General features: G+C 30.1%; 1 protein-coding gene across 1 annotated transcript in view; it reads right to left on the bottom strand.

Annotated features, from left to right (window-relative positions):
- cutlet (chromosome transmission fidelity protein 18 homolog) overlaps positions 1–22784 on the bottom strand; it is a 170434-nt gene extending 147650 nt beyond the window's left edge. Inside the window, exons 1-5 of the mRNA XM_075354703.1 lie at positions 22648–22784; positions 15075–15176; positions 8777–8946; positions 8491–8662; positions 968–1127 (exon numbers count right to left, since the gene is read on the bottom strand). Of these exons, the coding sequence (XP_075210818.1) occupies positions 968–1127; positions 8491–8662; positions 8777–8946; positions 15075–15156 (584 nt within the window). The 5' untranslated portion in view covers positions 15157–15176; positions 22648–22784. The remainder of the gene's footprint in view (positions 1–967; positions 1128–8490; positions 8663–8776; positions 8947–15074; positions 15177–22647) is intronic.
- Positions 22785–24833: the final 2049 nt, after the last annotated feature.

The following is a 24833-nucleotide window of genomic DNA, read 5'->3' as shown; positions in this document are numbered from 1 at the left end:
TGGTTTTAATTTTGTGACCAATCAGACCTTGAAAAAAAAATAACCCTCGTATTAATTTAAATAGAACACCACCACATTCTCAGCACAGATCAAGTGAGTGGCTAACAAAAATTTAGATAACACTGGTAAAGAAATACCAAGATTAATAGAAAGAGACAGATAGTAAGGATTAATTAATAAAAAAAAAATATATATATATATATATATAAATTTTATATTAAAATATAAATATTTTTATTACAGAAATTTAATCAAATGTTATAAAGTGAATCATAAAGCTGAACAGCAGCTTCTCTAACTTGTGTAAACAAATCTTTTTTTAAATACAATTATAATACTTTATACAATTACTAATAATCAATTCATCCATCATGAAATTATTTTTATTTTAAACATTACCAGTACAATATGAAGGTTTGAGTATTATCTCAGTGTTTACAAACCACTATCAGATATTAAAATAAAATCCACTCTTGCATTTTACATTAAATCTCACTGTACAAAGTGACATGATTATTCCATGCACAGCATGCCAGGAAAGGTGGGGAGTGAAGTGATATTCCATTGTTTTTGCCATTGTTTAAGGCATTATTCGCTAAAAATATTTATAGATTTATTTATGTGAGTTTTGCAAATGATATTTAAAAACCAATATTAAAGATTCATCTTAAAAAGTTGTTACAGATGTGCTGATCCTGCCATGTGGCTCAATTCATGTTGCAGTATAATTTCTCATACTGATTCTCAGACCTTTGATGCTGTTTCCAAAGTAAAGGATATGAGGATGTAGGCATTTATATCTAACACCACAAACAAAGATGATTATTTGAACAAATATTACCACCTCAGTTTCAAAAATTTCAAATTTAAATTATCTTTTTCATAAAGTTATCTATATTTTTATAGATAAATGAATCTACTACTAAACTAATAACCTAAGAATTGCACATAATTTAATACTACTTACCTAAGTTTATTATTACATCTTTGAGGCAATGGATCATTATTTTCTTTAAGTTGTTGTCTGGCTGCTAAAATTTTTTGAATTGTAATATTCATACGTTGCTCATCTGTTAAAATTTCTTTTTCATCATTTTCAAGACCAGTTTTTGTTCGCTTAGTCGAAACTAAAATAATTTTAAAATGTTGTACAATTAATAAAATTACAATAAATCATATCAAAGCAAAATTTAGGCAGCATAAAAATTTACAAAATCCTAATGGAATAAAATTTACAACTGAAAATTCAGTTTACTATAAATAACAAGTTTCTTGTAGGATGTCAAAATTACATATATTAATTTTATATAGTTAAAAACAAAATTCAAAGAATATATGTAAATTTAGACATCCTACAAGAAACTTTTTATTTATAGTAAAATGAATTTTCAGTTGTAAATTTTATTAAGAGATATTAATAGCCTTTTGGGATTTGTGGCACAAGTCAAAAAGTCTCATTTTCTAGACGGCATGGCCTTTAAAGAAAAAATGGCATCTTTAAAAATCCAATATCATAAAGCCACACCAACATGGAGTAATTTTTTTGGTGAAAAACACTTTCACGTTATCATAACATATTATATGTTATCTTAACATATTATGTAATGACATTGTCGTAACATATCATTTGAATATTATCTTGTTATTGCCTAGTTTTAGTTTAGTTAGTTTTAGTTTATAAATATTAAAAACAAAAACTTACAACTAGTACACAGCCAAACTATCACAAAAACTTACTTAAAACTAATATCACAGTAGGAAACTTAAAAATAAAATATATTTTTAAAAAATAGCAAACAAAACAAAAAATAAATAAAGACATAAAAAAATTTGAATTAAAATAAATAAAATTTACTGAAATCCAAGAGAAGTTTTAAGGGCCTCTTCTTGGATTACAAAAGAATTTAAGAACTAAGAATAAAACTGTAATATAACATTAAAATTAAAATACTAAAAATGTTAGTATTAAAATAAGCAAATGCAACATGAATAACACAATTTGATTGTAGGTAACACATGGCAAATATTACTAAATTTAATGAAATATGAATATAATATTATATAATATGAAATATATTAACATTCCACAGGCAAATTTTTCTGCATGAAGAGTCCCACGGCAACACAGTATCTTTGATGTGTCAAGAGTTTATTATCCACTGTAGCAGTCTAATCACCTTCTTTAAAGAATGTTTAATAGAATTAATAAAATTAATTTATTTGTAGTAACACGAGTGGTGAAAGACAGTTGGTCACATTCGTCTTTAGAAGCAGCAACTGTACATTTGTTACCCAGGATTTCACATGACTAGGGATCCAGCAGAAACTCACTTGTGTGTTGCAATAGTTAAACTCAGTGATTGCATTATAGATGTCTGTGACAGCAGGACGTCAATTAACAAATTTTCTAAAGCTTGGACTGCACTACACAAGTCACCACAAATAAGGATATGACGATATTTTGGGTTAATAATTTTCAAAGCCTTATAGAATGCATAAAGTTCAGGGCAGTAGACACGTGTAATAATAGGTAGACCAGACATTTAGTTTCTATCATTAACAACAATGCACATCCAGTGGTATTATTGTTGTGATCCACCTAGTGTATACACTAGTGGTGTACTGGACTACTGGTGTATACACTACTGGGTTTGTCAAATTGGCTGGGTTTGCATCTGGGTTTGTCTTTGAGAAATTGGTAATACATTTGCTGAAAAACAAAAGGTATTGTTCATTTTTTATTGTATATAATAGGGTCAAAATTAAAATGTTGAGATTGATTCTCCATGGAGGATATGAACAGGGATAAGGTGGAAAAATAGATGTGTCAAAATTTAAAAGTTGCAGTAAATGGGTACAAACACCCATAGGTACTGTATAACATGGATGGTCCTCATACCATTGTACATGAGAATTTGCAAGGACTGCATTAAAGACCAGGTGATTCACTTGTCCTTTAAGATGGACAGAATAAGATTAGAAGCTGATCTTGTCTATCCAAAAGTGATAGCTCACTGCACTCAAACAGTATGCTTGTGATAGGGTTAGTGTCTAAAGGTACATGTAGCATGATGAAGGAAAGCATGGTTTACAGCATCCTGTATCTTAAGTACAGTATGACGTACTGAAGAGTAGGCGACACAACCATAATCTAAACAGGAATCAACTAAGGAATAATAAAAACTTAACATACAAGATTGACTGGCACCTACTTGGTGTTGCTAAGGACTCACAGAATATCCAGAAGTTTGGAACATTTGATTTTTAATTGTTTGATGTGTTTGACCCACATGAGACAGCCATAAAAAAATAAACCTAAAAATTTAATGTCAGGAGAAATAGCAACTGGCTTTCCAATTGGAAAAATTTATAGAATAAGGGTCTTGCAGGTGAGAAAAGACTACACATTTTGTTTTCTTGGGTCACTCCGGAGACCTTGGATGACCAAGCTTCAAGATGAGATATAGTATTCTGTAGTAGTCTCTCAACTGTGACTATTGAACAAGATATGATATACTTAATAAAATCATCAACAAATAAAGAACATGACACAGGTGGCTGCACACTTTTAGTAATACTGTTGATGGCTATAGCAAACAAGGTGATACTTAATACTCTTCCTTGAGGCACTCCGTTCTCTCAGGTAACTCTACCCAACAAATAATCTCCAACACATACACAGAAAGTTCAATTATTTATGAAACCCCTAATAAAGGCAACCATATTGCCCTTGACTCCCCATTCTTTAAGGGTGTTTATAATACCATGTTGCCAGGCTGTGTTGGATACCTTCCTAATATCAAAGAAGGTAGTGACGAGGCACTGGAGGAGTAGGAAGTTTTTGAATAGCTGTTTCCAGAGACACTAGTTGGTCAATGGAAGATCATCCTTGGCGGAAAACACACTGTTCGGGAGATAACAGACCATGTAACCTTGTGATTCATTATTCTCTCCATAACTTTGCATAAAATGCTTGTCAAGGCGATAGAACGGTAGCCTGAGGGCATGCTTTGTCTTTACCAGGTTTAAGTACTGGTAAACATTCGCTTCTGACCAGACAGGTGAGAAGACTTGTGTGGAGAATAAATCATTATCAATAGACAATTGGTTTATGTTATAATGATAGGTCTATGTCAATCACAAATCAGTGCTACTTTAGCACCATACTGAGACAAAAATTGTCAGGTGTCACGTGTCACGTTGTGTTTTAGTCCATGCAACAACTCATTGAATGCATCACCGACTGAATCACCAAGTTTAACGATACTATTTCCATTTGTATCACTCTGAAATTTATTAGTATATGAACTGAGAGACACCGAACAGAAAAAATCTGCCAAGTTAGCTGCAATGCAGATGACAATGAAAGAAGTTTTTCATCACAATTAAGTCTAAGAATAAATTGTTTCTGTGATCTGCAAATTGCACAAAGTTTCTTACAAACAGATGTGGAACTAGTATGTGTAATGGTGTAATGCTGTCTACATAATTCACTCTAGGACACAACACTCATTACGACACAAATTCAGATGTTCATTCGTAAATCTGCAGTTAAATTCACACAGTGTCTGCCATTGTTTCCTAATCGTATTTTGTAATCATCATTCCACCAAGGAAAAGAGGAATGTTTAGGTTTTCCAGTTTTTTGTGGAATGTTTCTACTAGCATTCTCAAATACCAGGGAGATAAGAGGTAAGAGAGTGCAGATGCCCTTGATCAAGATCATCTGCACTATTATCATAGTGGGATGGGAAGGCTTTATAGTAACCATTTCTTGCTTTTTCAACAATTTATCACCGTGACAAACACCAAAAACAACAATAATTGGCCTACAGCCACTTCTAAGTCTTAACTCACTCTGTTTATCTTATTCCTCAAGAGGAGCAGACTGATGAGCCCGTGAAATACGATGGATATTACAGTCTCCTACTATTAACAACAGAGATGTTATTTGTGTGAGAATTGATATATCTAGAGCACTGAACTCTGAGTTTAGTGAGATACAGCTTGCAGATATGTAATTTGAAGGGGACAGAGATTTGTATAACAACAGCAGGAATGAGAGTAGCTATTGGTATCTTTGTAGCCGACACCTTGTCCCACATGAAGATAGCAACTCCACCACTGTCGAGTACAGTCGAGTACCGGAAATAGCCCTTAAGTGTTACTGCATCTTGTTGCGGAAGGTGGTTCTTTGAACCACGTTATTAAGGGTTCTTGTATGTGCGTCAATACACTAACATTTTCAATGCACAGCCAAAGTCCTCAAAAGTTCCACTAGATAATGTTCATCAATAAAGGTAACTGCAGATATCGAACTACATATATATATATATATATATATATATATATATATATACATATAAAATTAACTGTAGGTGATGTGGTTTTTTTTATAATTTCTAATTTTAATAAATTCCGATGCCCTGGGGTTTGGGTGGTTCCTCAACCATATCCTCCAGTATACAAGGTGATCAAGGGGGAAATTTTGAAAAATGGAAAGTCACAGATGCAACTCAGAGAGGATGACCCTGTGGGCTCCCTTAACAGGGAGCTTATTAGATGGATTATCACCAGCTGTATTTATTCCTGCCCACAAAGGCAAATCTCTGGGGACAGGAACTTTCGAAGGGATCCCACTAATGTTGGTTTCTCTAGCTGCAACTACCAACTACTTGTTCATCTTAGTTAGCTCCAAAATAGTGGCTGTGAGTGAAGCAACTTTATCAGATAACATCTGAGCAAGCTTTTTTAGCTGACTGTAGGATACACACTGTTGATTACTCGCATTTACTGTCTTGATGTAGCGGCAGCAAAAGAGACATCTGGTTAACCAGGTTACAAGAGTTCACAGTATTTTACAGGACACGGTAGTTTTAATTACTATCTGCATAGAGTCGGTAGAAGGGAAACTGCAGCCTGTATGTACTGTGACTGTGATGATGATGTCGAACATACTTTCACTGTATGTCATAAATGGAGGGAAGAAACAGACGGTATTGACCTGTCATCTGATGGAACTGGCAGACTAATCAATAGCATGTTAAACAGTGAAGAAACTTGGAAAAAAGTTGAGTTGGTCATCAAAAGAATACTTATGCAGAAAAACAACGATGAGAGGAGACTAGGATTTTAAACTTTAGCATAGGGCAGGGTGGACAGCCTCAGTGGTGAGGGCTGACATGCCGAGGTGTGTCAGTTCCGATGATCCACTGGGGACTCCTAAGGGTTTTTCGTTAGGTTAATATCAAGATCTGAAAATTCCCAATCGCCATGTCACGACAATACATGGTATTGACGCGCCGATATACGGATGGGGCAAAAGAACTCAAAAGAACTGACTGGTGGGCCGACCTGCCATGCCGGACTTATAGCCGGTAGGTGGGAAGGCCCATTAGAGTAGAACAGGCACTCCCCTGGATGGCGCAATACCAACCAGTCGGACCAGCCCAGGGGAGTAGAGTTCAAAAAAAAAAAGGTTACAAGAGTTCAGTGTTTTTTATTTCATTTTATGTATTTTCTTACTACATACTTGGCGTTTATAGACCTAGAAAAGGCTTTCGATAACGTAGACTGGAATAAAATGTTCAGCATTTTAAAAAAATTAGGGTTCAAATACAGAGATAGAAGAACAATTGCTAACATGTACAGGAACCAAACAGCAACAATAACAATTGAAGAACATAAGAAAGAAGCCCTAATAAGAAAGGGAGTCCGACAAGGATGTTCCCTATCGCCGTTACTTTTTAATCTTTACATGGAACTAGCAGTTAATGATGTTAAAGAACAATTTAGATTCGGAGTAACAGTACAAGGTGAAAAGATAAAGATGCTACGATTTGCTGATGATATAGTAATTCTAGCCGAGAGTAAAAAGGATTTAGAAGAAACAATGAACGGCATAGATGAAGTCCTACGCAAAAACTATTGCATGAAAATAAACAAGAACAAAACAAAAGTAATGAAATGTAGTAGAAATAACAATGATGGACCACTGAATGTGAAAATAGGAGGAGAAAAGATTATGGAGGTAGAAGAATTTTGTTATTTGGGAAGTAAAATTACTAAAGATGGACGAAGCAGGAGCGATATAAAATGCCGAATAGCACAAGCTAAACGAGCCTTCAGTAAGAAATATAATTTGTTTACATCAAAAATTAATTTAAATCTCAGGAAAAGATTTTTGAAAGTGTATGTTTGGAGTGTCGCTTTATATGGAAGTGAAACTTGGACGATCGGAGTATCTGAGAAGAAAAGATTAGAAGCTTTTGAAATGTGGTGCTATAGGAGAATGTTAAAAATCAGATGGGTGGATAAAGTGACAAATGAAGAGGTATTGCGGCAAATAGATGAAGAAAGTAGCATTTGGAAAAATATAGTTAAAAGAAGAAACAGACTTATAGGCCACATACTAAGGCATCCTGGAATAGTCGCTTTAATATTGGAAGGACAGGTAGAAGGGAAAAATTGTGTAGGCAGGCCACGTTTGGAGTATGTAAAACAAATTGTTGGGGATGTAGGATGTAGAGGGTATACTGAAATGAAACGACTAGCACTAGATAGGGAATCTTGGAGAGCTGCATCAAACCAGTCGAATGACTGAAGACAAAAAAAAAAAAAAGTGTTTTTTATATTCTCTTCATGCCCCGGAAAAGATAGCTTTTCTTCAGTACAAATTTTTAAAATCTTCTCTTCTTTAAAATCTGGGCAATAGAGTGCTCTGATGTTTCATTATTCGCTTCACCTCTATAACTTCTTGGGGACGAAGCTCATCAGTTATTATAGTAACGTCTATCCCCAGAAGATCTTGTTAAAAAATTACTCCCAGGCTGGCATATAGGGTGTTGTAGCAAACTGCACTTATGTTTATGTCGCCCATATTTGTGAGACGTAAGAGCAATCAACTCTGCTCATCACTACACATCTCTTTGATCAGTCTCTAAATTCCCTGACATTATTAAGGGAACCACTTGAACCCATTACAACTTTATTGATTAGGAAACACGAGACCTTATGAAGGGTGCCGCCACCTTCCTGATTATTTTGAAGAACTAAAAATCTGGTGTTCTTATATTGTAGGCAGAATTTGCCACCATTTAAATTATCACTTTCTTCAGAACTGTTCCTCATCAGACAACAATGAGCAAGGCCTTTTCACAAAACTATTTTTGGTGGTTTTTTCAGATGGACACCAACCATCACAGAATTTATTTGAGAACTTAAAATTTTGGTCCCAAGGGAACTGAGGAAATACAGGACCATCTCTGCAGAGCCCAAACATATAGAAACAAGAGCTAAACAAAAGTGGATTTGCCTAGGTGTCCAACATCATTCAAGACTCACTACGAAGAGCCATCCATCCATCAAATAAGAAAACATGGGGTGAAAACTTCAATACTAGTATATAATTATATACTAGTAATATAATTATACATTATATTATTATATAATGTTTATTTATAAAATCATCAAAGTCATGTTTATATATACCTTCATCAAAATCATCACCAAAATCAATATCATCTATATCACCAAATAATTCCTCCACTTTTCGTTTTTTCCCATTGACTTCAGTATTCTCAGCACTAACCACTTCCTCCTCATCAACTAAACCATTTTCAATCATACAACTATTGTCTATTTCTTTTTCATTTGGAATATCCTGAAACAATAAAGTAATTAAGGATACAAACATTTTAGTCAAGTTTCTTTGTTTTTTAGCAGCTGAAGGAAGAGAATTTACCAGAATTACCATAAAAATTTGATAGTTGCTTACCTCAAACAATAATTGTGACGCATTTGCTTTTTGTAACACAGACTCATCCGACAGAGGAGATGCAAGAGATGAAGTATCTAAACTTTTTTTAATGTGACCAGGACTAGTAAAATCTAAACTTTTTTTTGAGTTTGGTGGATTTTTTATATCAGGAGGAATATAATTTTCCTCTGAAACAAGTAAAAAAATTCAGTTTTCATATTAGATACATACAATATTACAAATGTAATTTCTAATCTATAAAAAAGAAATCTACCGGGGAAAGGGGAAGTCAGTAATAGGTACCAAATTAATATAAAATAGTTGAATATAATAGTGAATGGTTTTTAAAAGTGCCATTACATGGCTGATAATCAGTTATGCAGGTAGAAGATGCATTCATGAACATCTAAATTTAAAATTAAAAACTCCTACATATATATGTTAAAAGAACAGTACACTATAGCTAAAAATAATGACTACTATATATATATATTAATATTTACTTTATTTTATTTTATTAGATCAACCAAAGTACAGAATAAATAAAGTTAAGATGACTTGCCTTATTCCACTATATATGTAGGAGCACTTTAATGATTAACTCGCATCATCAGCTGCATTACATATTCATCTCAAATTACATTACAAACTTAATAAAATATAATAACTTATCATGCAAGCATTTGTTTTATTTAAAATTTAAAACCTTTAAGCTTTTTATTTTAAGAATTTAAACTTTTATCCAATTATTAAAAATTAAAACAAAATTTAAAAATTAATTAAAATTAACATTAAAAATTAAATTACAAAAATTTTTACATGTGTAAAAATGTTACATCAAGGCATAAAATCAAATTAAAATTTTTAAAAATCTAAAATCAAAAATTAAAATTAAAAATAATTTTAAGTAGAGCAACTATGCATGTTGTCCATCTAACTGAACTTACTTTACTGCACTGATTGAAATATATTAAATTACATATCACTATCAAAATAGATGGTAGTGCCATCAACTGCAGCTTTCAAAATACCGTCATCCTCATATTCTGTCTGAAGGTTTATCATATTAAATTTATATATATATATATAGTATATCTTTCTAGATATATTATATCTTTCTAAAATTTCTAATCCCTTACTATTTGTATTCATATTATACTTTTTAATTTCCAGTATTCTAATATTTGTTCTAATATTGGATACAGTTTTTATTCTTAATCAGATGATCAGACACATTAGACAAACCCAGTTTACCTTTTTTATAATTTCTAAAAGGTTTCAAGAATCTAGTGTTAAAGGATCTAGTGGTCTTTCCTATATAAATATGGTAACAATCAGTACATTCAGTTTTATAAATACCACTCATTATATAAATCAGATGAATCATTATGTTTATTACTTATAAGATGTTTTATTATGTGGTTATTTGTCTGGTACGCAGGTTTAAATTTATTATTATCATAAACCTTTACAATATATTCAACTATTTTATCAGTATATAGTTGAAAATGTATATTTAAAAATTGTATATGTAATATATATGTATAAACATAAAAATAAATTTAATATTATCAACCTTCAGACAGAATATGAGGATGACATTTTGAAAGCTGCAGTAGATGGCACTACCATCTATTTTGATAGTGATGTATAATTTAATATATTTCAATCAGTATAGTAAAGTTCAGTTAAATGGACAACATGCATAATTGCTTTATTTAAAATTATTTTTATTTGAAGTTTTAATTTTAATTTGATTTTATGCCTTGATGTCACATTTTTACACATGTAAAAATTTTTAATGTTAATTTTAATTCATTTTTAAATTTTGTTTTAATTTTTAATAACTGAATAAAAGTTTAAATTCTTAAAATAAAAAGCTTAAAGGTTTTAAATTTTAAATAAAACAAATACTTGCATGATAAGTTATTATATTTTATTAAGTTTGTAATGTAATTTGAGATGAATATATGAATATGTAATGCATTACATATTCATATATGCGAGTAACTCACGAAAGAGCTCCTGTATATGCAGTGGAATAAAGTAAGTCATCCTACTTTATTTATTCTGTACTTTGGTTGATCTAATAAAATAAAATAAATATATTTATATATGTATATAGTTCAGAAGAGTATAATTCTTAAGAGATGATTTTTTAAAAAAATATATATGTATATATCGTATATCAAAGGCAAAAGTATAAAACAGTTTACCACCAAGAGTACAGAATTCAATAATACTTCTTACCTTATGCTTATTTTTATTTCATAAAAGTGCTTTCGAGGGATTTCCTCATCATCAGTTAATAAAACTTTTTCTTTTTAAAAAATCACACATTAAACTTAAAACATTAAAACTGTAAACACATAAAAATATTGTATATAATCATAAAAATAAAAAAAAATTCTGTATGTGGCTGGCATATTATAAAAAAATGGGTATGAATTAGTTAACGAATTAAATAGTTTAATAGTAAACGAAAATACTAAAACGATAAGTTATGTCAACAAAATTATTTTGAATTTAACAATGAATTTTACACACAAGATAATACTTTATCCATGGGATTTCCATTATCGGCCGTTATGCCTGAAATTTATTTACAGGAATTTGAGAATAGAATAGTATATGGTATTATCCACATTCATAAAATTCAATTATGAGTTCAATACACTGATAATATTTTGGTAGTCTATGAGCCTGTTATAAATAATGAACACTTAATAATTTTAAAAAACTTCTAACTAATTTCTATCATATTAACATAAAATTTACCTTCAAAACTGAGAATTTCAGAAAAATAAATTTTTTAAAGTTGACAGAAATTAGTAAAAGTAATAAAATTACATCTGTATATAGGAAGCCAACAACTAATAAAATAACTATAAACAGAAGTTTGAATCATCCTTGGGGACACAAAATTAATACATTTACAAACATGTCAAATAGAGAAATACATTGCACACATAATAATAAAGACAAATTAGATTCAGAAATAGGTATTAAAATGTACTGCAGTAAAAAATGGATATAGCATGACATTAATTGACAATATTTATAAAAAACAGAAATTAAAATCTAATAATGAGACAATGATAATACCTACAATAATAAACTTGGTTAATGTTTACAATGATAAAGAAAATAAAATAGCTTATAGACCATACAATCATATAATAAAACATTTAAAAATCCATAATAATGATAAAGATCCTAATATTTTGAGTGATATCTAAAAACCTAACATGCAATGATTGTAACAAAATTTATATTGGGTAAACTAGTAGCTCTTTAAACTACTAGCTTAAATTAAATTGGTAAACTACTAGCTTAAATTTATATTGGGAAAACTACTAGCTCTTTTAGGGCAAGGTTTGCAGAACATTTTAGATCTTATAAAAACAAGTTAGGTTTCTCCAATCATGCAGACCATTTAATAATCAATAAACATTCAATCACCAATTCGGATATAAATTTAAATATAATAGAAATTGTAAAAGGATGTGATAATAAATAAAAAATAATATAATGATCATGATGTAATAATAATAATTATAAAAAATTAAATATTTTAGAAAAATATATATACAAGTATAGACAAAAATTTAATTTGATAAATGTACAGACAGAATTTTATGACTTTCTTATTAGAACTACCTTAGATAACAGCACATTTATATAATTTAAATAAATTCAAATAATAATCAGTGTAGTACTGTATGTGTGGCTAGCCACATACCATTTTTTTTTTTTTCAATTTTTATGACTATATTCAATATTTTTATGTGTTGACAGTTTTAATGTTTTAAGTTTAACGTGTGATTTTTTAAAAAGAAACATTTTTATTAACTGATGATGAGGGAAACTCTCAAAAGCGCTTTTATGAAATAACAATAAGCATAAGGTAAGAAGTATTATGGAATTCTATACTCTTGGTAGTAAACTCCTTTATAGTTTTGTCTTTGACATAATTAGTACTGAGGGCAATATGAACAAATACAAACACAAAAGAATTGATTTTGCTAAGTTAATATATACATATATTAATTTATTTATCCCCTTCTTCACCTTTGTGCAACTCCTTTTCCTTTAATCTGGGGAAACAGCCTCAGCTTAGTAAGGCCCTCAGCTTAACACTCTCAGATAATAAGGATATTTGGGATTCTCAAGGAACCCTGCACGAGCCCATTTCCAAAAGCAAGGTGATAATATGAATGTCTAATTATACTATTTTTATAGTTTTTGTATTTGCAATCAACCTTATTGACTACAAAACTTCAGAAAGACATCTAGATCTATTGACTAAAGGAGTACTGTACCATCAAAAAAAAAAAGGTGGACCTCGTATAGTTAATTTAACAAGAGAGAATTGATGAATCAGGATAGCAACTTCTTTAACATCCCCACGCAAATTTCATCAGCTTGGTCTGCTAAAACGTCACCTGACATCAGACCAAAGACCTTCACACAACATGTTTTAGAGCACTAATAAACATTAGGATAAGTGTGTAAATGATGGAGTATATGGTGGAAAAAAGTAAGATTTTCATACGTATCTCACCCAGAATTTTTAGCTATACACAACCTACTTACTGACTTTCCCATTTATAAAGAAACATAAAAACCTTTTTACAACTTATCAACTATTATCAAGATTTTATATTATCATATATGCTGGTGTAAGAATTTCAACAGATTTAAATAAATAAAATGAAAAAAAGTTTTAAACACCATTTATTAAGTACAATTTATGATATCTGAAAGATAAAGATATTAGATAAGATATTACAGATTAGATATTATATATTATAGATATTATAGATATTAGATATAAGATAAAGATATTATAGATCTGAAGCAGCTGAAAATTAATGAGCAAGATTTTTGTTTGATTCCAGAAATTGATGGCTGTACCATAGCTTCACAGAATACAATAATATTTTTTTATGAGAAAAACATATCATGTGGTCCGCTCTGCACCAATAGCAACAGCTGGACTGGCACTCCCTATCATCAATATGGCTAGCGTTAAAATTATATTTCTATTAAAAACTATTAAATTCTATATCTACTCACTCATTGAACCTATTTTAAATATAAAACACCAAAATGTTCAGAAAAATATTCTCTACACACTAATATTTCTTTTCTTAAAATATTTCTGTAAAATACTTAATATTTTCACAAACATGAGGATATGAACATGTCGAGAGTCCGGAGGGCAGATCCCACTGGCTAGATGGTACAGCAGTGGAGATTAGCCAGTTGAAGTTCAACAAATAAGAGCAAGAACATACTTACATGATCAAACATAGTACCCGTCAAAAAATCATAACATTTATTTAAAAAAATTTACAGTAATAATAATTATAAAATAAATTAATAAATTTTACTACAGTAATTCATTCATTCAATATCTTAGCAGATCTTAGCAGATCAATACTGAAAATACAATCAATTATCCATTTAGAATCGTATAAATTATTTTTGTGGCCTTTTAGTTATAATTAAACATACATATATACATATTTATGTAGCCTATGACAATCCCTGTCACGATTCCAACGTGGGGTCAAACATCTAAATCGGTTCAGCCGTTGGGCTGCTACAGTGGAACAAACATACGTACATACACCCTAAAAACATTACACTCGTTTTTGGGCAGCCGTGTAAAAACATTTCACTTTTTTTTGTTTAATCATGTAATAAGTAAGAATATTTAAAAAAATAAAAAATGACAATTTATATTATTATACAATGTCTTTTACAGAATGCATGAAAATGTACCTAAATTTAATGATTTATTCTTGCCAAGACTCCAATGAGATAATTTTGAAAACTTTCTTCAGACATAATAGTATTCAGAAATAAAATATAAAATACATAACACATATTTTAAAAAAACCTTATAACAATTTAATAGATAAATATTTAAATATACTTCAGTATATAAGAATTGAATGTATACATCCTGAAGACCACACGGGAAGTCTTGCTTGTAATGATCTCTGATGCCACACTAATCCCTCCATTCCTAGCCCAGATGTACTTTACCAGAGGTTGTCTTTAGACCCTTTAAACTTGATAACAACAGTCAACAATTTGTCCACTGTCAGGATGCCACTGACAATCCCTCCAGGGTGAGACTTTATACTGAATATTCACAGACCTTTCTTTTTCTGTTTAGCCTCTGGAACCACTGTAAGGCATTACTTCAGAGGATGATGTGTATGAATGTAAATGAAGTGTACTCTTGTACAGTCTCAGGTCAACCACTCCTGAGTTGTGTAGATTGAATATATAGAGTACTTACGATCAAATTCATCAATAACTTCAAATTCATCAGCATGTAGTAATTCATATTCTTCATCTGGATCAGGGTAAAAATCAGCCATTTCCAAAGCTAAAAGATTATCTGCAATAAACAATCCACACTTTTATTTTAATATCATATTCTGCAGATAAAATCTAAGTAACAATAATATTCCTAAATCTAGTTTAAAAAACAAATTATGAGAGTACTATTCTGAGACTAAAGTAATGAAAAACAAAATACCAATGGCCTTAGCTGAACAAACAACTTCGCTTAACAAACCGATTCCCAAGACTAATATAAAGTATAAACAATATTAGCAGTTTCTTTCTGAATGGAGAACTACCACAGATCAAACTCACTAATATTACACAATGAATCACAAACTATAAAGGAAACCTTATAGCTGACATTTGTAATAATAAATATCATCAGTTGCATTTTGTTGGTAGAATCCAAAAGTATATTCACCAACATGAAGAAGCAAACTGGAAACCCACCTTTCCCTAGCATGCCAATCAAATATTTATTACAGTATTTAAATGGCTCATTCAATTTTTAAGATAATTATTATCTTATGTCACACCACACTTACAGTCATTTAATTGTAAGAATTTAAGGAATATCTTCAGTTATTAATATGCCTTCTACTATAAAGATTAAAAAACCTATGATGAACACAATATTCAAAGTAAGAACACATGTAAATAGAAAGAATATCTTAGTGATTGAAATTATATTAAATAAACTGCTTTTGTAGATAAATCAAACTAAGCAACAGTTGGTGAAATTTTTATACCTTTAAGCAACTACTGTAATTATAATTTTTTTCTAATAATATTAGTTAATACATTAAACTGAAAAAAAATAATAATTAAGAAAGTATACGATTTTATAATCAATCATAAAACAAATTTTAATACGCTCTTAGTTTTCAATCTTTCTCTCTCATTTTTTAAACTATATCAGAATACAGCATTTCATGGCAGAAACAAAATATTGATTTAATTGACATTAGAATAAATACAATAAAAGGAATAGAAATTAAACATGCAAATCAATAAATTACATTGATAAACAACACATTAACATTATCAACAACATTAAATTAAAATCTGACTACTAAATTTGTTACTGTTGCAAAATCTTATCATAGATAAATATATTAACAACTTGTGATAAAATAGCCTCTAGTGTAGAAGCTTTCTAGGATGAACTGTAAACAATTAAATATATCAATTTATAACAATTGCGTTGTTATACATCAGTTTTAAAATTATTTTTGTAATGCCTTATCACATTCTAATTTACAAAGATACAATTCATAAATGTGACATTCAGAATCTATTACTAACGAAAAAAAATGGTCATATAGGTAGGATTTTGCATCAAGATTTATTAAAAATTTCAAGTTTGTACATATATGTATGAAACCATTATTATGTAAAATGTTTGGCATTACAGATGAAGATATCTATGACTACATGTCATCTAATACTCCATGTAAAAGCAATATTCACAAAGAACATGATAAAGATCCCTTCCAACTCACATGGGAGTTAAATTAAATCAAAAAGACTAATGATTTTAATGATAAAATATCATTAGATTAATTTTTAATTGATAATACATTCTATTAAATTGACGAATTCCTTTGCTCATCAAATTACAGTTTGTAACATTGCATTACACTATAACTAATACTAACCACCAGATATAGACAAAAATGTACAAAATCTAACCAAAACTGTTTAAAGTAACGTTTTTGTCAACTTGTCATACTATAGTTTTGCCCAATATTTTATATACTGCATTGTCCTTAACCTTTTTAATACATCTAAATTGTCACATCCTATTAAAAGATCACTGACATAAAATTCATTTAATACATAGTTCAACAAACAGCAGGAAATTTATCTTTTTTATCTTTAGCAACTTCAAAAAAGTCATAGCCAAGATGGAGGCATTGGCTGTACCACAGTTACAGTTCTTAATGCATAAGGTTTTAATTCTTGGTCAGTAGAATCCCACCACAGAATTCTTTGTAAACTGCTATCCTTAGGCATGACCAGAATTTGCCTACACATCTTTATGGTAGCACTAAGAACATAATGATGTAGCCTAAATTTGAGAATTATGAAGAAAACATCCTGTTGAACAATAGCATCAACTACTAATGTGCCATTGAGAGATAAATTATTTAAAGATTTAGCAGAACCACCAAAAAACGTTCACAATTTGGTTGTTACACTTAACCCTTTAAACACAGGATTATGTTGAAAATAAAGGATATTCGATTCAGCGTTTAACCAATTGTGAGAATTAAGACTTATGATCTAACTTTAGAAATCAAGGTAACTTTTTAAGAGATGGATTAAGGATAAACTTGCGTTCCAAACATAAAAATCTTTACTTCACACTGTTTAGAGACTCACACCAACTTTCATTTTTGGTGTACATGGGAGTGTAACAACAAATCTTCCAGTTCATTTTGAAACGCATTTTTTAAGAGATGGATTTAACAAATGTGATTTTCATATGAAGATTTTAGGCAAATTAAGTTCTACTTCCCAAAATTTTTCAATGTGGGATGAACAATTAAAGTTGTGCTTTTAAATAAAGAATGATGAAATTTACTTAATCAACTGATTATGAAATGGGCCGGTTTCCAGCAAGAATATAGCTTAATCTTGTCTTTTGAATAATTTGATATTAAGAACTTCTAATGAATTTATTTGGGTTTATAAGGCTGAGATAGAATTATACACCAAGTAAAATATCAATTTCTTAAGAAATGTTGAAATTTGGATCAGTTAAGAATAAATTCTTAGGTAAATTAAAGCGAGTTATATCAAAAGACTCGATAAGTTGTCAGTTAGAATCTGTAATACTGCACATTATATGTTGAAGCTGTAGTTTTCATAACAAGAATTTAAGATTAACACTATATTCTGACTGAGAAAATGAATTTATTGATATCTGATATCAAAGGGTTGTTTTTTTATGAAATTAGGTTCCACCTTATGCACAAATTCAGATTATAAAAGATTATAAAAATTTTCTTGACTACTGGAATCAAAGAGTATTCAACAAGTGATGTAATTTCCAAATTTATCTTCACATTACATAAAGCAAAGATAAAAGAATATCAATATAATAGAATATTTCTAGATAAAAGGATATTTCTATTTGTTTGTAAATGGAGAGCACAGTATGTGATAGTGTTAATTTTCTAATTCCTTGTTAATGAATGATGCATTCCCTTGGTAATGTAGTTTATGGATATCAGAGATCAATTCTAGAATCATTAAATTTAGTAAAGTAATATTGCCGCTAAAGAATGTTTCCATTAAACTTTATAAACATATTTACTCCATCTTTAATAAGATGGCTAAGATGTAAACAATTAAAACAATAATTGTTATTTATCAGAAATTCTTTGTGATTACTGATATTTAGCCTTAGAAATTTTGTCATTGTTGGGTGAATGATCCGTAGGTTTGAAATCAGATTTAACAGTTGCATTTTCCAATAATTGTCTGCTATTCTCAAGAAATTTGACTAATATCTGAAAATTGAGTAATTGTATAAGAGGCAATCTTTCCTTCCACAACAAAGATGTGATAGTGTCTAACTTGAAAGTTAGAAACTGTGTTAAAATAGATTCAAATACATCAGTTGGTAAATTCATAGCTTTCAGCGAATTTACAGATGAACAGAACACATTAATAAAATGAGAAGTACTAGATGTAGACTCCCTTTCAATTTAATTAATCTCAACTATATTCTCTATATGATGAATGGTATTGGTTATATATTTTTTTAATAAATTAATTGCGACTAAATAATTCTCATTAGTAATGGGTAACTTTTTTTATCATATCAAAGGCAGTATCTTCCAGCGAAAAATAAAGGTAATGTAGTTTATGGATATCAGAGATCAATTCTAGAATGCATTAAATCATTAAATATAGTAAAGTAATATTGCCGCTAAAGAATGTTTCCATTAAATTCAGGTAATCTGATTGATGGCAATTTAATATAATAGATAACGAGTTATATGTAATTCGATATGAATTTAGATTATCAGAAAGTAAGAATCAATTAACGCTTTTAACCTACATTCTGATGTACATAAATGATATGATCCTCAACCCAGATCCTGTCATAGCAATATTTTCATCAGAATCTAATTCCTATTCGATTTTAGATCAAATTGAATCATATTTTAGCAGCAGCCCTTGCAAGTTTTTTAATTTGGCTTTCAATGAATAACTATGTTGATACAACAGATTATGTATCTTCTGAATTTTTTATCATGTTTAGAATAATAATAAATAATAAATAGTAATTAGCTCAAGAAATTCTAATAACCAAATGTATTATGAAATAATAGTTAAGTGTTTGGATGACATTAAAGATGCATTGAATTACAATGCTTTAATCACTGTAACATAATTATAATTGTACACTAGCACAGCACTTTATTTTACTTTTCAAAAACAGAATTTTTTATCACTAGTTTTTTAAACATATCCTTTTAAATAATACTTTTGGGTCTTTTCTGTTTTCCTCCACAATGGTTTTTTTTTTTACATTATTTTACTTACCAATACTTATTAGTAATTGCTCATTATAATTACATGCTTATAGTAATAAATATAATCTAACTAAACTTAACAACACTCACTTTGCTCAATAACCTTGACTAGCGAGCAAAGCAAGCGTAGGTTAAGTTTGGTTAAATTATATTTATAATTCCTCTGATAATACCTCCAAACACCATATAATTATAATATGGGCAATTACTAATATATAATTCACTATGTAAAAAAATCAATTGTGGGGGAAAAACAGAAAACACCCATATTTTTTTAAATACATCCAGCTCGGAGGACCAATTTTCATGTACAATTCTTGCTTCACATTTGGGTTGATTAGCTAATTCCTTGTACAATAAGATGTCCATTACATAAATAAGTAATAAACAAAATATTTAAGGTTAGATTGTTGTTTACTTATTACAGTTTTATATTTATAATTATTTTTTATATATTATTAAGGATCACACTATAATTTACATTCTAATAAATTTATGTTTATAAAAACTTTATTTATAACAATTAAAGTTAAGTTTTACATATTTTGGTTACTAGTTTTGTGGTTGGGTTTTAATTAACTACACATCTCAGGAGTGGTTGAACTGAGACTGTACAAGACTACACTTCATTTACACTCATACGTATCATTCATTCTCTTAAATAATGCCTGAACGGTAATTTCTGGAGACTAAACAGGAAAAAGAAAGAAGGTTACAAGTTTTAATGTTATACAAATATTTTTAAAAAGATTAAATAGAACAATATTTTTCCAAGTAAATAGCTTCAAGAGGAATAAGAAGTGGGTATGATAGGTTTTACAAAACTACTTACACAACGAAGTCTACATGATATCAAGATTGAATAATCTGTATTAATTTGACCATACTAAGTATTACATATATAAATTTTGGGAGAGATTAGGTTGACTGATTACCCTACAGACAGTTTAGCAAATAAATTTTTTAGTTAGTAAAGAACCTGAATTAGTTCAGAGCCAACACCCACACCACCAGATCACACTAAATAAACACTGGTTTGATGGATTATACTTTAAACACACTGCACCTGAAATGGTAAAAGAGGGATCAATAATAATGAAACAGAGTGAATAAAAAAAAATCAATTTTCCAATTGATCTATGGAGGAACCATATCTCAAAGCAAACAATTCCTCCCGCAGTATAGTTCAAGACAGCTTTTCTATCACTGTGGACACCACCCAACTCACAATTCCTCAGTAGACTGATGGTTATCCCCATACAGAAGCATCACAACAATTCTAGGTTAACCAGCTTAAATACATTCTTTAACAAAATGTTATGCCAACCAAAAATTAAACAGCTACCTAAGAATAAGTTCAGGATTTCTAAGAAAATTCTCTGGCATCAAAGTCCCTTTCTAGGTATAACATACAGGTTGGTACACTGTATAGCATCAGGTTATTATTATAAAGGTAAATCAGTAGCTTTCAATTACTCAACAAAGTGCCAAGTTTGTTAGAAGTTGACATTATTTTCACGTGTTCAGTGAGAATTTTGATTTGTGCAGTGTTAAGTTAACAAAATCATGTATGCAAATATTTAATTGAGGAACAGTTGTTGCTATAACAGTTGTTGCTCATAACATGAGCATACAAATACAAATAAAAATATAAGAAACAGATTTGTTCAGCAAAGGAAATACCACCAGTAGTAAATAATCTGAAAATGTCTGAAAAAATAATCTTTCCACCAGGTCAGTTCTTGATTTCAAATTATCTGAACATCCTTCTGGTTGATTGAATAGCTCCAATTTTGTTGAGGATCTTCTTTTTATATTCTCTTAGGTAAACCACGAAAAGGTATTCAGAGCTAAATATTCCCCATTTAGCACTTCAATAAATAATGAAAAAAAGATGTTGGGTTAAAACCCTTTAAGACTACTCATGTTATTAACTTTCTGACTGGTATATAGTTTTAAGGGAAACTCTCTCATCATTGATTTAAGAGAAAATCCCTCATTTTCCCTAAATTCAATCATGGAAACCAATTTTCTTCTTTGATAATGTACCATTTAGCTGCGTAATGGATCTCAGATGTGTATTTTTGGTATAAAGAAATTCCCCATTTTTATTTATGGAAATGACACTCGCCCATCACAAGAATTGATGTGGGCAACATCTGAAATGCATATGATAGTGTTAACAGCATTTCATATCTTAATATGGTTAAAGATTATAATATTTCTAAGATTTTCAACTAATTGGCATTGAATTAACTGCCATTTCACAATAAGATGGAGCTCCTCCAACTCATTAGCTATCACAAAAGGCCTTTTCAAACAAACAATTTTAAGGACTGTGATTGATTGTGAAGGCTTCAAAATTGTGGTCGCATAGAATATCAGACTTAACAACCTGTCAACTCTTAATGGGGCATAATCAAAGAAAAATTTTTAATTTGTTGCTATGAAATGTTGATGAGCTGAAAACTTAAGTAAGACACCATTTTAACTTCAATCTGTCAACATGGAATAAAATATTTAAACACACATGGTAGCAATAAAACCTTTTAGAGAACAGAGGTGCACATACAGATGTAATTTAAAGAAATTTTTACATGTAAAAACATTAAATAAAGAAATGACAATCATTCATGTTTTTTCTTTATGTAGTAAAGGGCTTTATGGTCATTTTGTACAAATTTATGAGCACTACAATTATAAATTGTAAAATACATTAAATGAAACTTCGATAATTTACGGTTCATAAAGTACAAATTTATGAGCACTACAATTATAAATTGTAAAATACATTAAATGAAACTTCGATAATTTACGGTTCGATTAGAACGATTAACAGAATGGACTGTAGTTCCAAAATTACTAATGATTCTGGGTACGAATAATCTAAATAACCACAGTAAACCTAAAACATAACCTAAAGTTGCGAACAAATGAGATAAAGAAAATACAGAAAACTTATAAAGTACTTACTGCGAAATGCAAACGTATAACTATTTAATTGGTTTTAAAAAACCAGATTTAAAGATTTTGTAATCTACGAAACAATTTCAATAATATTATTGTGATTTTAAAGTAATAACCCCAATTGTTTAACGGATGTTTCCCGCCACACAATTGTAGTGTTCGATTTCTGCTAGTCTGCAACGATAGTCAAAAGCCACTGGTCTTAAAAATTCTTCATACGTTATTCGGGAATAAAGATAACATTACGAGAAAATTTTATACATTGATTTATTGAAAAGGATAAAATTCACTCATCAGTTTGGATAAAAATGAAGTTTACTCCTAAAGTTTATAATAAACTCAACTTCGTATGCAGAATTGAAAATAGCTAGTTTTTATTTAAAATTGTTAGAAGATATCAATTTCAAATGACTAAAATCTTTTAGCTGATATTCCCAAAATTGATTATTATCTTAACAGAAGCAATGAAAAATAGAAGAAATGTTAATTTAAAGTTCCAAAATCAGATTGGCTACCCTGTGATCTGTTGAATATAAAAAAACACTTATCTCTCATAACTGGATTAGGGACTTTGGCGTAAAATACAATTGCGTGTTCAATATTGACGCATACTCCAACGCCGCAGGATGATATGCTGTGAACTAAGTAAAAGCATTGCACGCTTCGCGATGGTAGGGAAGTTTATTTTCCTCAAGTCAGCTAACCAAAAGAACGGTTATTTTCGCAACACAAGCAGAAATTTACGTATAGTTGTAGAAAATTTCAGAATTTTTTAAGTAATTGAATAGTTAATATATAGCCAATTTTAACAACCACAATATAATAAAAGACGTTCAATTTTTCCAAGCAATTCTCGCAACATATTTTGAACCAATTTCAAAATATAACCTTCAAGTTTTCAACAGTTTATATCCTGACCCCGTAAGGGAAGACACCCTCCGCCACCACCTCCGTTCATAGCAGTTATGGGGTTTACCGGAGGTCATCTTTGAAACCTCAGCTTTTAACATATTCCAGTCCGCCTCGGCAAGGATGACACCGATGGGAATGCCACGAGTGACATTCCCATCGGTGTACAACTATTCAATGAACTAAAAACAAAATACATTTCACCGAGTCTTAAGCAAGACTGAAAGGACCTAACTAAACAAAGTAACTGACTACTACCCATAGAAGGTAAAAGTGAGTTTAACACAAAACATAAAAATTTTACACGGAACTGTAATAATACATTAACATAGAAATGAAACAAAGGACAAGAACAACAAAAACAAAACATAAACAAAAATAGAATACAAGAGAAATCCAAGCAGGGCTCTAGATCCCCTCATTATTCTTTTCCTTTGCTAAGCACACTAAAACTCTCCACATCGCCCAATCGGCCTGGCTCCTTCAGTTTACACGGAGATCCAACGCCGGCCCGATAAGATCAAGCTGACAGATGGTCCCCATACGTGTTAACTCGTACTTCAAGCACTCATAAACAACATAGTAGGTGCCGTCCAATTGTCCAGACTGAGGATACATGCCAGAATAGTAACAACCCTGCTCACCATTTAAGCGATCAAGGTTCAAGCCTTCCTCTATTTTTTTCTTGATTATTACAGTAGCTATCAGTTTTTTTCTGAATGGACAATAGTTTATGACTGCTGTATATATTTGAACAATATTTTTTTTATTATTTATGAAAAAACACTTATTATGAATTCACAATAATTACGCAAATTTTGCAATTCTTACATTGTTATAACCTCAAATCTTACGTTGTATTTACTTAAAAAAAGATATATTGTTCAATTTCGTATCTTTTGTTTTACAAAGCACACACTTCCGCATGATTTTTATTCACAAATTTATTTTCAATTTACAAGTATTCACAATCACTATCGGTAGTTTTTTAATGCAATAAAAGTAGGTCATTATTCAAAATACAAAATCAGAACACTTCCACTGAATCGGCTTAAATTTAAAGCATGGTTTTATTCCTACTCTTACACTTACCTTTGCGCATGCACCATTTTATTTTATTTAGTTCTACTGGTTCTACCACTCATTTGTGGCGCTAGTTTATGCTTCAAATTTTACAAATACCAATACATGGATTCCCTATCCAATTACAGAGATAAGTGACTAAATGTAAATAATGATAGTTAATTTTTGTAATTGTATATAATATTAATGTGAGTTTTTGA

This window comes from Lycorma delicatula, chromosome 1, assembly GCF_047948215.1.
Source record: "Lycorma delicatula isolate Av1 chromosome 1, ASM4794821v1, whole genome shotgun sequence".
Taxonomy (NCBI): Eukaryota; Metazoa; Arthropoda; class Insecta; order Hemiptera; family Fulgoridae; genus Lycorma; species Lycorma delicatula.
The sequence above is the reverse complement of the archived record's forward strand: the minus strand, read 5'-3'. Positions and strand labels throughout refer to the sequence as shown.